Consider the following 13,792-nt stretch of genomic DNA (forward strand, 5'->3'; position numbering starts at 1 on the left):
CTTTTAGGTAGCAATAATGTGTGCGAGATCTCTATGGTTTAGCACCAAGAGCCAGATCAGATCCAAAGTAAGCTATCTAAAACCTTTTCACCTTTTCTCCATGCATTGTTCTGACTGAATCTGATCCCGTTCTTCCTAAAAAAAAAATATATATACACAGTTCACTTGGTGACTTCACGTGCCATAAACATGATTGTGTTTATGTCATATTTAGGGTGCAACTATGACAGATCTAAAGATTTTGGCTATATTTCTTCTTCAAGTTTAAAAGGGGTATTCCGGTTTTAAATTTAAAGGGGTATTCCACTGGGGACCTCCTCGATCTCGGTGCAGCCCCCCAGCATTCTGTGCCAGGCACTGCCTCAGAGACGGGGACGTGATGTCACGGCCACGCCCCCTAGTGCAGTCATACCACTCCCCTTAATTCATGTCTATGGGAGGGGACGTGACGTTTGTAAGAACTGGCAGCCTGGTGCTTGAGCTTTATTACAGATAGTAATGGATACAAATCTGTCTAAATTATGTCATTTTGCCCACATTTGCTTCAAGCCCCTAGACAGGGTGAATGGTTATTCTGGAAGCATTTCCTTAAGTATAATAAAAACTCTTCACTCCCAGTGTGGTTGGCATGTCTGTATTGTAAATCCAACATAAAATAAAAGTTTAAACAAATGTCCATTAATCCTTTTGTTTCCAAATCAAGATTTAGTATGTCCATCATATTTCTCAGTAACTGTAGTTATTTCATATCTATTCACACTCCAAGCTCTAAATCTTCTAGTTCCTTCAGAAGAGCATCTTCCTTCTGGATCTTCTCAATCTGTGCAGGAGAGCATACGATTAGATAAAAGTCAGATCAATATCTGAACTATCAGGCCCTGTCTGTGAAATCAATAAAATAATAGTGGTGTGCTAAAGCAAACAGGGCCATCAATACAATATCCACCCTTAGCACAGTAAATGTATCGCTAGAATGGCAAGAACCATATAAAATGAGGAGAGGAATCAAATGCCTTTGGAGGTCCCCTTCACACATGTACAGCAAACTGGTTTTCTTTCATTCTGGTGTAGTAGAATGAAGAAAATGATAGTACAGTGGTCTTCAATAGAGATGAGCGAACTTACAGTAAATTTGATTCGTCAAGAACTTCTCGGCTCGGCAGTCGATGACTTATCCTGCATAAATTAGTTCAGCTTTCAGGTGCTCCGGTGGGCAGGTGGACTCTCTCCTAGGACTGTATCCACAGTAGCACCTGAAAGCTGAACTAATTTATGCAGGATAAGTCATCAACTGCCGAGCCGAGCAGTTCGTGACGAATCGAATTTACTGTAAGTTCGCTCATCTCTAGTCTTCAACCTGCAAACCTCCAGATGTTGCAAAACTACAACTCCCGGCATGCCCGGACAGCCAACGGCTGTCCGGGCATGCTGGGAGTTGTAGTTTTGCAACATCTGGAGGTCCGCAGGTTGAAGATCACTGTGCTAGTGGGAACCCAATACTAGAACTGATCACCTGCCTCTCCCTACACCAGACAGAAAAATGTCTTCCGGCACAAAAATGCCATCAGTTGTGTCTGACTCAAAAGAATAAGCACAGCATAATACAAAATCAACTGTAACAGTACAGAAACCTAACAAGCAACTGAACAGTGTGCTACTAAAGAATATGTCTGTCTAAGGCTGCATTCACATCTCGTTTTTGCAATACGGTTCGTGTTAGAGCTGGGCGGTATGACCAAATATGAGAATCATGTATTTTTGCTCCCATCGGGGTAAATACTCACATATCACCCGTAAGCGCTGCCCTCCTCGTACTCCTGTTTGTTGCGGGCCGCCGGCGCTGACACTTGGCCCCAGGAAGCTGGTCCGGACCAACGGGGAAGGTGAGTTTAAGTTTATTTTGTTTATCTTTTACAGCCCGGGCATAGGGATACAGCTATAGAGTGTCAGCGGCCCGCAACAAACAGGAGGACGAGGAGTGCAGCGCTTGCGGGTGATATGTGAGTATTTACCCCGATGGGGACAGCACAGCACTGGGCTGATAATTAGGGGGGAGGGAGCAGAACAGCGCTGGCGGGACACACATGATTAGCTCCCCGATATGGGGACCGAGCAGCACTGGGTTGATAACTCATTCATTCCCGAGGGGGAGGGGCCAAACCGGTATGGGGAAAATTCATATCGTGCAGCACAAAAATTTCGGTATTCGGTATACCACTCAGCCCTAGTTCCCATTTCAGTTTTTTTGTAAAAAAAAAAGTATGTCTCAAAACCGGACCGAACCATATACAACCGTATAGACCTCTCTACGGTTTTTAACTGTATATGGTTTGAAAACTGATGTCCGGTTGCATACGGTTTAATACGTTTTTTGAAAGATACGGTTTTAGGTTTGTCCTTAATTAAATAAAGTTCTTATTGTTCTATTTGTGGGAAGAACTTTCGGCATGCATGTGCAAACTGCAAAACCGTATTGTGCAAACCGGATGGAATCGTACGCACAAACGGTTCAGAACGGTTCCCATAGACCACCGTATACGGTTGTATCCGGTTTTTCACCTGGACATAAAACCGTAGTAGACTACAGTTTTGGAGATGGGGAAAAAAATGGATAAAACCGTAAATGATGCAAAACGTACACAACCACATGCTACGGTTGGTATACGGTTTTCTATGAAATGTCTATACATACGGTTTGCAATCTGTTCCATACGTTTTTTTTCACTGAAACCGGATACGGGAACCATATTGCAAAAATGAGATGTGAATGCAGCCTAAGGCAGAGTTTCCCAACCAGGCTGCCTCCAGGTGTTGCAAAACTACAACATGCCCGGACAGCTTTTGCAACAGCTGGAGGAACCCTGGTTGGGAAACGCTGGTCTAAGGGTCCTATTACACAGGGAATTATAGGCCCTGTGTAATATGGCCAGTGATCAGCTGGCAAACAAGCAAATTCCCACTCGTTAGCTGATTGCTACAAAATCATTGTTTGTCGGCTGCACATCTCCCTGTGTAATAGGGGATTTGTGACTAACATACGATTGAAACAAAGGGCGCATGAATGATCCAGCAGTTGTTTGTGTGGCTGCCCGTTTGTGTGTTGGTCAAACATGGGCCTCTGTAAGGGTGCGTGCACACCACGTTTTTGCAATACAGTTCCTGTATCAGGTTTTTGATGAAAAACGGATTCCTCAAAACCCCACTAAACTGTATCAAAACGTGTGAACAAATGTTAACCCATACGGTTGAAAACCGTATACGGTTTGAAAAATGATGTCCAGTTGCATCGTATACGTTTTAAACTTTTCATTCCATTTTGAATAAAGTTTCAATTGTTTGATTGAAATTCCAAGTAAAAAAAAAACAGTGCAAAGTCAAAAACCGGATGGAACTGTATACACATACGGTTCTGTACGGTTCCCATTGACTTGCATGTTAAGAAAGAAAAAAAACGTATACGGTTTAATACAGTTTTTCACCCGGACCAAAAACCTGGTAGACTACGGTTTTGGGTATGGGTAAAAAACTGGACAAAACCGTATAAGACGCAAAACGGACTAAACCGGATGATGCGTTTGACATACGGTTTACAATGTTAAGTCAATGCATACGGTTTTCTATACGCTTTATAACTTGAATCTGTATACGGGAACTGTATAGCAAAAATGTGGTGTGCATGCACCCTAAACAAGTGTTGATCCCTACCTAAGGACCCTAAGACATAGCCCAGAATGATCAATCTGCCTGAAACCAAAACAGTCTCGTTTTACCCACAACATCCAATCACAGCTCAGTTTTCATATCTTACCAAGCTCTGGTAAAACAAAAGCGGAGGTGTGATTGGTTGTTATGGGCAAAACTAGCCAGTTGAGGTATTAGACAGATTAACAAATCTGTGTCTAGGTGTAAACTCTGTTGCCTGGAGAAGAACAGACTTACCTGGTTCTTTTCCAAGGTCTTGCCAGATGCTTGTATTTCTTTAAGTTGTTCAATAGCTTTCAGTTTCTGTGAAAAATATCTATGTTAATGGCTGACAGAGCACTCCCAGAAAGACACAAAGTCAAAGCACATTACACGAAAGAATAACAGGGCGGACAGTGTACTGAGAATTACACTGTAGATTTGGGTTGTAGGTCATAAATGATGCAGAAAATATGAAGACAATGGTTCAGATTTATCAATCTGATGAAAATAAAGCTGGAGAGATTTTGCACATAACAAATCACAGCTTAGCTTTTAGATCTTAAAAAAAAAAAAAAAAAAAAAAATGTTTTTGCCTCACCATTTCACCATCACTAGTCTTACAGCTCCATTTGTTTTATTCCAGTGGAGTTGCATGCATGTGTTCTATTGCTCTAATTTGGTCATGTGATCACATCCTGACTGAAAATCTTCCAACAGGATGTCAGACCGTGACTTCCTGTGGACTATAGGATGACCTAATTACCTACTAGATCCCCTCCTATTAACTCCCAGACCCCTCCCAGCTCCATTTGATATCTCTATGGGAACAGAAAATATAGTGGCTCAGAAGCTGGTGTAGGAAGGAAGGGTTTGGGTTCATGGAGAACTGGGCCGACTTCGCTGTTTTATACCGGCTCTACCGTAGGGATGGGCTGCACCTCAATGGGGAGGGTGCAGCTGTGCTCGGGGAGAAGATGGCCAGAAGGGCGGAGGCGTGTTTAAACTAGGGACTGGGTGGGGGGGGGGGGGAGGGAACCTACAACATAGGGGGGAAGATAGTGTAGATAGAGATCTGGGGATAGGTAATAACACTGGGGGGTGGAGCATGGGCGGGGGGGGGGGGGGTTGGTGGTGGATGTGGTTTAGAATAGTCATAAGTGATCAGAGGAAAGATAATAGGAAGCAGGGCTGTGGAGTCGGTAGATAAATGTTCCGACTCCAGAGTTTTTTGTACTTCGACTCCGACTCCTCTGTATTAATATGCGAATGTATTTTATACATTCCTTGAAGAAAAGAAAGGCAACATACATGTCATCACCACAGGACTACTGGCTGAGAAGCCAACAGTCTACTGTATTGAACAGTTTGTGTGCTGATCTGCTGCTGAAGATAGGGCAGTGGGAGGATCCAGGAAGGGGCATTTATCATAAAACATGATTTCCCTAGTAGAATCCCATAGTCCTGTTTAAAGGGGTACTCTGCCCCTAGACATCTTATCTCCTATCCAAAAGGATAGGGGATAAGATGCCACATCGCCAGGGTCCCGCAGCTGCACTACATAGAGCAAGTTCGCTCTGTGCATAATGACGGGCGATACAGGGGACGGAGCAGCGTGATGCCATGGCTCCGCCCCTAGTGACATCACGGTCTGCCCCTTAATGCAAGTATATGCCACGCCCCCTCCCATAGACTTGTATTGAGGGGGTGGAACGTGAAGTCATGAGGGGCGGAGCCATGACGTAACGATGCTCCGGCCCCTGTATCGGCCGTCATTACGCACAGAGCGAACTTGCTCTATGAAGTGCAGCTGCGGGACCCCGGCGATCTGACATCTTATCCCCTATCCTTTTGGATAGGAGATAAGATGTCTAGGGGCAGCGGCGATTCCAGGGGTCCCCAGCAGCGGGACCCCAGCGATCTGACATCTTATCCCCTATCCTTTGGATAGGGGATAAGATGTCTAGGGGCAGAGTACCCCTAACAATCGAGCTTGCAAGTTTTTATATCCTTTTTCCAATGGTTTACAGCTTCAGTCTTGAACTATTGACCCTCCATTCCCTTCACTTATACAAGGGTCTCTAGTCCTGCAAAAAACATATTTACTTAACCCCTTATCAGTGAGAGGCTGGGTTACCCATGGGTTCCCTGTAACAGCAGAACACAACACTATGGAAAGTATAAATATTGCTGCTCCTAATTGTGCGTTGCGTGCCATATAGTAAAGCACATGAAAAGCATGCTTCTTCACGGTCACGGCACAGACATGGCAAATGATGTTTAATGTGGATAAATGTAAGAGTATGCACTTGGGCCATAAAAACAAAATGTACAGTTATGTGCTAAATAATAAGACACAATGTCAAACTTCTACCAAAAAAGACATGTGGGTACTGGTTGACAGTACCAGTATTGTGTCCAATTCCACATATGGAGTATTGTGTCCAATTCTGGGCACCTGTATATAAGAAGGACATGGCTCAACTGGAGAGGGTACAGAGGAGGGCGACAAAGATAAAGGGGTTATCCACCATAAGGTGATTTTAGTACGTACCTGGCAGGCAGTAATGGACATGCTTAGGAAGATCTGCACTTGTCTTGGGGCTAAATGGCTATGTTGTGAGATTATCATAACACTGTGGCTAGCTTTTTGTGAACTGGTATTTCCTGTTTGACTTTTCTTTTTTTGACTACAAATCCCATAATTCCATTTTCCTCCCTCCCACACATCAGCCACCCCACCCATTGAAACATAAATGAGCTGCATCCATTCAGAAGACCTGTGGTTTGCAATCCGGGTGCCTACAGCTGTTGCATTAGTTGCAGATTGATCTCTCTCCCAGCAAGCCATCGCTCCACCCATTGAAGCAGACAGGCTCCCTGTCATCAGCCGACTAGTGAGTCAGGTCTCGGCCGCATTGCAACCTGGGAAAAATCTGAGACAACAATCCTTTTGTATGTTGGTAAAAATAAATATTGGGGTGAAAAACACAGAAGAATTGTGAGAAAACAGTCACACACACAGGTACAGACACTATATTATGACCTACACTAACTTTACAGCCCCTGTAGCATAGTCAAATAAAAATCCTGGAATACCCCTTTGGTATCCCATGGTATGGGAGGATTACAGTACAAAGACAGGTTATTAAGCTTAGGGTTATTTTTTTTGGGAGAAAAAAAGTCTTAGGGGTCGATCTGATCACAATGTACAAATATATGAATGGACAGTATAGAGATCTTTCTAGTGAACTTTTTATATCTAGGCCGGTAACCATGACAAAGGGGGCATCCTATAAGTCTAGAGGAAAGAAGGTTTCACCATCATTACAGACAGAGATTTTTTACTATAAATTGTCTGATTGGGCTTTGGAAAGAGAGGAATTTGTAAGAGTTAGAAAATCTGAGAGATATCAGCTGAGAGGAGTGAATTGTGAAGCTGGTGTGAATTGTGTGAGTACTTAAAGTTGCACATAGAGGGACCACTGCTAGAATTTTAAATAGCCTTTTCACCTTTTTTTCTCCATTCTACCTCTAGGTGGAGGGTTAGATTAGTCACACACATGTGCTTACATCTTAGTTTTGGTCTCTGTCTGAGCGGGCTTTGGAAAGAGAGGAATTTATAAGAGAGTTAGAAAATCTGAGAGTTTGAAAGCAGGAGTTTGAGATCGCTGTGAGTGTTACTTTGCTTACACTGTAGAGACTTTAACTCACAAGGTCTACAGAGAATTAAATTGTAATATTTACTGTCTGTTTTTGGCTGTTCATCTGTGAAATCCCCAACTAGTATGGCCTCCATGTTGGAAAATGCAGTCCGGTGTACATCCTGTCCAATGTATGCAATCCTTGAACAGCAGTTTGAGGGTGCATATTGTTGTGCGAGTTGTTCATTTGGAAGCCCAGATCCTGCATCTAGAGGAGCAACTGGCAACACTGAGACACATTTACAACTTGGAGTGGAGTCTCCTGCTCACTGAGCAAGTACTCTCTGGGGTAGAGGTGGGGGAGGATAGTGGGATGGAGGTGCAGGACAGTCAGGCAGTTAGCTGGGTTACAGTTAGAAAACGAGGTAGAGGGAAAAGTGTCAGGGAGGCTAGTCCTGATCTTGCACACCCCAACAAGTTTGCCTGGTTGGCAGATGAGGGGGATGCCATTTCAGAGCTAGCAGTACTGCAGCAAGATACTGCCTCTGACCGCCAGGGGGGTGTCTGCTCCAGGAGGGAGGGAGGAGTACAGGGCAGGCCAGACAGGTACTGGTAGTGGGGGACTCTATTATTAGGGGGACAGACAGGGCGATCTGTCACAAAGACCGGGATCGCTGAACAGTGTGTTGTCTTCCTGGCACTCGAGTTCAGCACATCGCGGATCGGGTTGACAGGTTGCTGGGTGGGGCAGGAGAGGACCCAGCAGTCATGGTACACATTGGCACCAATGACAAAGTAAAGGTAGGTGGATTGTATTTAAAAATGATTTCAGGGACTTAGGCCGCAAGCTTAAAGCAAGGACCTCCAAGGTAATATTTTCTGAAATATTACCTGTACCACAAGCCACAGCAGAGAGGCAGCGGGCGATTAGGAAGGTAAACAAGTGGCCCAGAAGCTGGTGTAGGAAGGAGGGGTTTGGGTTCATGGAGAACTGGGCTGACTTCGCTGTCGGTTACCGGCTCTACCGTAGGGACGGGCTGCACCTCAATGGGGAGGGTGCAGCTGTGCTTGGGGAGAAGATGGCTAGAAGGGTGGAGGAGTGTTTAAACTAGGGACTGGGGGGGAGGGAACCTACAACATAGAGGGGGAAGATAGTGTAGATAGAGAAGGGGGACTTAATAATGTACCTGGGGGTGGCGCGGAGGGAGGGGATAGAATAGTTAATAGGGATAGGCTTCATAGGAAGAAAAAAACATACACCATTGAATTGCATGTTGACTAATGCCAGAAGTCTGTCCAATAAAACTGACGAACTGGAGTGGTTGATGTCTGAGGAGGATTATGACATAGTGGGTACAACAGAGACTTGGTTGGACGATAGCTGTGACTGGACGGTCAACATACAGGGTTATAGTCTATTCAGGAAGGATCGGACAAAACGGAAAGGGGGAGGGGTTTGCTTTTATGTAAAGTCCAGTCTGAAGGCCGCACTACGGGAGGATATACCAGAGGGAAACGATAATGTGGAGTCAATATGGGTAGAAATATATGGAGATTAAAAAAAATTCTGATAGGGGTTTGCTATAAGCCACCAAATATAACGGAAGAGGCAGAAGATCAATTACTGAGGAAAATAAACAAGGCAACAAATCAGAATGAGGTGATAATAATTGGGGACTTTAACTATCCTGATATAAACTGGGAGACTGAGACCTGTGAATCTCATAAAGGAAACAGGTTTCTGACTATAACTAAATACAATTATCTGTCCCAAATGGTGCAGAGCCCGACCAGAGGGGGCGCACTACTAGACTTAATATTAACCAACATACCTGATAGAGTAACTAATGTGCAAATAGATGGACACCTTAAATGCAAGCCTATGTGAGGGGGCGGGACAGCTGCCACGCCCCCTCACATAGGCTTGCATTGAGGGGGCGGAGTATGTTGTCACATGGGGGCGGGGCCGTGACATCACAATGCTCCGGTCCCCGTGATCGGCAGTAATCAGACCTGGAGCGAACGTGCTCCGGGGACTGATTCTAACGGGGTGCTGCGTGCAAAATCACGTGGGTCCCCAGCGGCGGGACCTCAGCTATCAGGCATCTTATTCCCTATCCTTTGGATAGGGGATAAGATGTCTTAGCACCGGAGTACCCCTTTAATAGTAAATTTAGCTGTAGTGACCAGTGTCGGGCAGCTGCTGCCAAGGCAAATAAAATCTTGGGGTGCATCAATAGGGGCATAGATGCCCACGACAAGGAAATAATTCTACCGCTGTACAAATCACTAGTCAGACCACACATAGAATACTGTGTACAGTACTGTGCACCAGTGTATAAGAAAGATATAGTGGAGCTTGAGAGGGTTCAAAGATGGGCAACCAGGGTAATACGGGGAATGGGAGGACTACAGTACCCAGACAGATTATCAGAATTAGGGTTATTTAGTTTAGAAAAAAGAAGGCTTAGGGGAGACCTAATAACTATGTATAAATATATCAGGGGGCCGTACAGAGATCTCTCCCATGATATTTTTATACCCAGGACTGTATCTATAACAAGGGGGCATCCTCTACGTCTAGAGTAAAGAAGGTTTCTACACCAGCACAGACGGGGGTTCTTTACTATAAGAGCAGTGAGCCTGTGGAATTCTCTGCCTGAGGAGGTGGTCATGGGGAACTCTGTAAGAGAGTTCAAAAGGGGTCTGGATGCATTTTGGGAGAATAATAACATTGCTGGTTATGTATACTAGATTTATAGGGACAGAACGTTGATCCAGGGATTTATTCTGATGCCATATTTGGAGTCGGGAAGGAATTTTTACCTCTAGTATCAGGGTTTTTTGCTTCCTCTGGATTAACTCAGTAGGGACTCATCAGGGTTATAGATTGAACTTGATGGATTCTGGTCTTTTTTCAACCTTATGAAGTATGTTACTAGGTTACTATGTTAGCAGGAAGACTATGGCACTCTCACCCACAAGATGTTGTGATGTCTGACTCAATAAACAACAAGTTCAAGGGGGGCCTGGATTGGATATTTTTCTAGAGAGTAATAACATTACAGGTTATGGATACTAGATTTATGTAGGAAGAACGTTGATCCAGGGATTTATTCTGATCGCCATATTGGGGTCGGGAAGGAATTTTTCCTCTGTCATGGGGCAATTGGCATCAGCCTCATGGGGGGGTTTTCACCTTCCCCTGGATCAACACAGTAGGGTTTAGGTTGAACTCGATTGAGTAGGTATACACCTCCCCTAAGGCTATGTTCACTTATTGTGTTTCTTGCTATTTTTGGCTGGTCATGGCAAAAATGGAGATTCTATACCACAATTTAAAAAAAATCACTGCAAAGACAGCTACGGCTGTGTTCACATGTTGCAGCTAACTAGCTGTATTGCAGCTAATTACTGCATGTGGTTTTAACAAAATTGCAGTAAAAATTGTGTATTTTAATGGGGATTTGCACAATGTGCATAATACGGCAATTTTGGTCATTCACGGCAAAACCACATGCAGTAATTAACCCCTTAAAGACCCAGGTCGTACCTATACGCCCGTGGGAATTCCGGTCCCCGCATGGCGGGGAACGGATCGGGGTGACTGCTGATATCTATCAGCAGTCACCCCGTGCAAATGCCCAGGGGGTCATCAGACCTCCCCATGTCGGCGATCGCTGCAAATCGCCGGTGAATTCACACCGGTGATTTGCAGCAATTCCGGCTCATACGGGTCTACGGTGACCCGGAAAATAAGGGGGATTGGGGTTGTCTAAGACATCCACAATCCCCCTGAAGGGATAGGAGTGAGGTGGCAGGTGTGCCACCCCTCAAATCCCTGCTATTGGTTGTCTAGAAGCGACAACCAATAGCAGACCGAGGGCGGGGGGGTTAACTTTCGGTTTCCCCGTTCTGCCCACCCACAATAGGTGGGGCAGAACGGGGAAACCGACGAGTACCAGCGCCGAAGTCCACTTACCCATCGGCCACAGGCGGCGGTGATCGGAGGCAGAAGAGGACAGCGATGCGGTTCCCTGGATCCTATGGAAGCCGGGGAGTTGCCTAGCAACATATGGAGGGCTACAGTTTGAGACCACAATACAGTGGTCTCTAAACTGTCGCCCTCCAGATGTTGCAAAACTACAACTCCTAGCATGCCCAAACAGCAGTTTGCTGTCTGGACATGCTGGGATTTGTAGTTTTGCAACATCTGGAGGGCAACAGTTTGGGGATCACTGTACAGTGGTCTCTATACTGTAGCCCTCCAGATGTCGCAAAACTGCAAATTCCAGCATGCCCAAACAGCAAACAGCTGTCTAGGCATGCTGGGAGTTATAGTTGCGTACCTCCAGCTGTTGCATAACTACATCTCCCAGCATGCCCTTCGGCGATCAGTACATGCTGGGAGTTGTAGTTTTGCAACAGCTGGAGGCACACTGGTTGGAAAATACCGAGTTAGGTAACAGAACCTAACAAGGTTTTCCAACCAGTGTGCCTCCAGCTGTTGCAAAAGTACAACTCTCAGCATGCACGGTCTGTCAGTACATGCTGGGAGTTGTAGTTTTGAAACAGCTGGATGTTTGCGCGGAGCCTCCAGCTAGAGCTGGGCGGTATGACCAAAAATGTGTATCACGGTATTTTTGTAAATTATGATGTCACCCACGAGCCCTGCTTCTCTCCCCCCTGCCAAATAATTATCAGCCGCTGCGCTGTACTGTACTCTGTATTCCTGTGCCTGAGCTGCAAATATTAAATAACCAGATTGCAGTATGGGAAAAATTCATAGCGTGCAGGAAAAAAATTTCAGTATTCGGTATGAACCGGTAGACTGCCCAGCACTACCTCCAGCTGTTGAAAAACAACAACTCCCAGCATTTCCGGACAGCCACTGACTGTCCAGGCATGCTAGGAGTTTAGCAACAGCTGGAGGCACCCTGTTAGGGAATCACTGGCGTAGATGTCCACCACTATGCAATCCCTAATTTAGTCCTCAAATGCGCATGGCGCTCTCTCACTTCGGAGCCTTGTCGTATTTCAAGGAAACAGTTTAGGGTCATATATGAGATATTTCCGTTCTAGGGAGAAATTGCAGTACAAATTTTGGGGGGCTTTTTCTCCTTTTACCCCTTATGAAAAGGAAAAATTGGGGGCTACACCAGCCTGTTAGTGTAAAAATTGTAATTTTTTTACACTAACATGCTGGTGTTGCCCAATACTTTTTATTTTCACAAGCGGTAAAAGGAAAAAAAGACCCCCAAAATTTGTAACGCAGTACAGAAATACCCCATATGTGGGCGTAAAATGCTCTGCGGGTGCACAACATGGCTCAGGAGTGAGAGCGCACTATGTACATTTGAGGCCTAAATTGGTGATTTGCACAGGGATGGCTGATTTTACAGCGGTACTGACAAGCGCAAAAAAATAAATGTAACAAGGGGGTATAGTGAGCCTTAAAACCCCACACAAATTTTCGCTAAAATGCTGGTGTTACCCTAAATTTTTTATTTTCACAAGGGAAAATAGGAAAAAAGCCCTCCAAAATGTGTAACCCCATTTCTTCTGAGTAAGACCATACCCCATATGTGGATGTAAAGTGCTCTGCGGGCGAACTACATTGCTCAGAAGAGAAGGAGCGCTATTGGGATTTTGAAGAGAAAATTTGTCCGGAATTGAAGGCCATGTGTGTTTACAAAGCCCCCATAATGCCAGAACAATGGACCACCCCCACATGTGACCCCATTTTGGAAACTACACCCCTCACGTAATGCAATAAAGGGTACAGAGAGCATTTACACCCCACAGGTGTCTGACAGATTTTTGGAACAGTGGTCCGTGAAAATGAAAAATTAACTTTTTCATTTGCACAGCCCACTGTTCCAAAGATCTGTCAAACGCCAGTGGGGTGTAAATATTCACTGCACCCCTTATTAAATTCTGTGAGGGGTGTAGTTTCCAAAATGGAGTCACAAGTTGGGGGTGGGGATCCACTGTTCTGGCACCACAGGGGGCTTTGTAAACGCACATGGCCCCTGACTTCCATTCCAAACAAATTCTCTCTCCCAAAAGCTCAATGGCGCTCAATGGTAGTGCGCCCGCAGAGCACTTGACATATACACATGGGGTATTTCCATACTCAGAAGAAATGGGGTTACAAATTTTGGGGATCATTTTCTCCTATTACCCCTTGTAAAAATGTAAAATTTGGGGAAAAAACAGCATTTTAGTGAAAATGTTGTTATTTTTCATTTACACATACAACTTTAAACAAAAAGTCGTCAAACACCTGTGAGGTGTTAAGGCTCACTGTACCCTTGTTACGTTCCTTGAGGGGTGTAGTTTTTTTTGCTGTTGTGGCACCATAGGGGCTTCCTAAATGCCACATGCCCCCCAAAAACCATTTCAGCACAATTTGCTTTCCAAAAGCCAAATGTGACTCCTCCTCTTCTGAGCATTGTAGTTCGCCC

General features: G+C 45.0%; 1 protein-coding gene across 1 annotated transcript in view; it reads right to left on the reverse strand.

Moving 5' to 3' along the window:
* Positions 1-578: 578 nt before the first annotated feature.
* Positions 579-13,792, reverse strand: part of EIF2A (eukaryotic translation initiation factor 2A) — a 61,712-nt gene continuing 48,498 nt past the window's right edge. The window contains exons 13-14 of the mRNA XM_056564758.1: positions 3,940-4,005; positions 579-820 (exon numbers count right to left, since the gene is read on the reverse strand). Of these exons, the coding sequence (XP_056420733.1) occupies positions 755-820; positions 3,940-4,005 (132 nt within the window). The 3' untranslated portion in view covers positions 579-754. The remainder of the gene's footprint in view (positions 821-3,939; positions 4,006-13,792) is intronic.

This window comes from Hyla sarda, chromosome 3, assembly GCF_029499605.1.
Source record: "Hyla sarda isolate aHylSar1 chromosome 3, aHylSar1.hap1, whole genome shotgun sequence".
NCBI lineage: Eukaryota > Metazoa > Chordata > Amphibia > Anura > Hylidae > Hyla > Hyla sarda.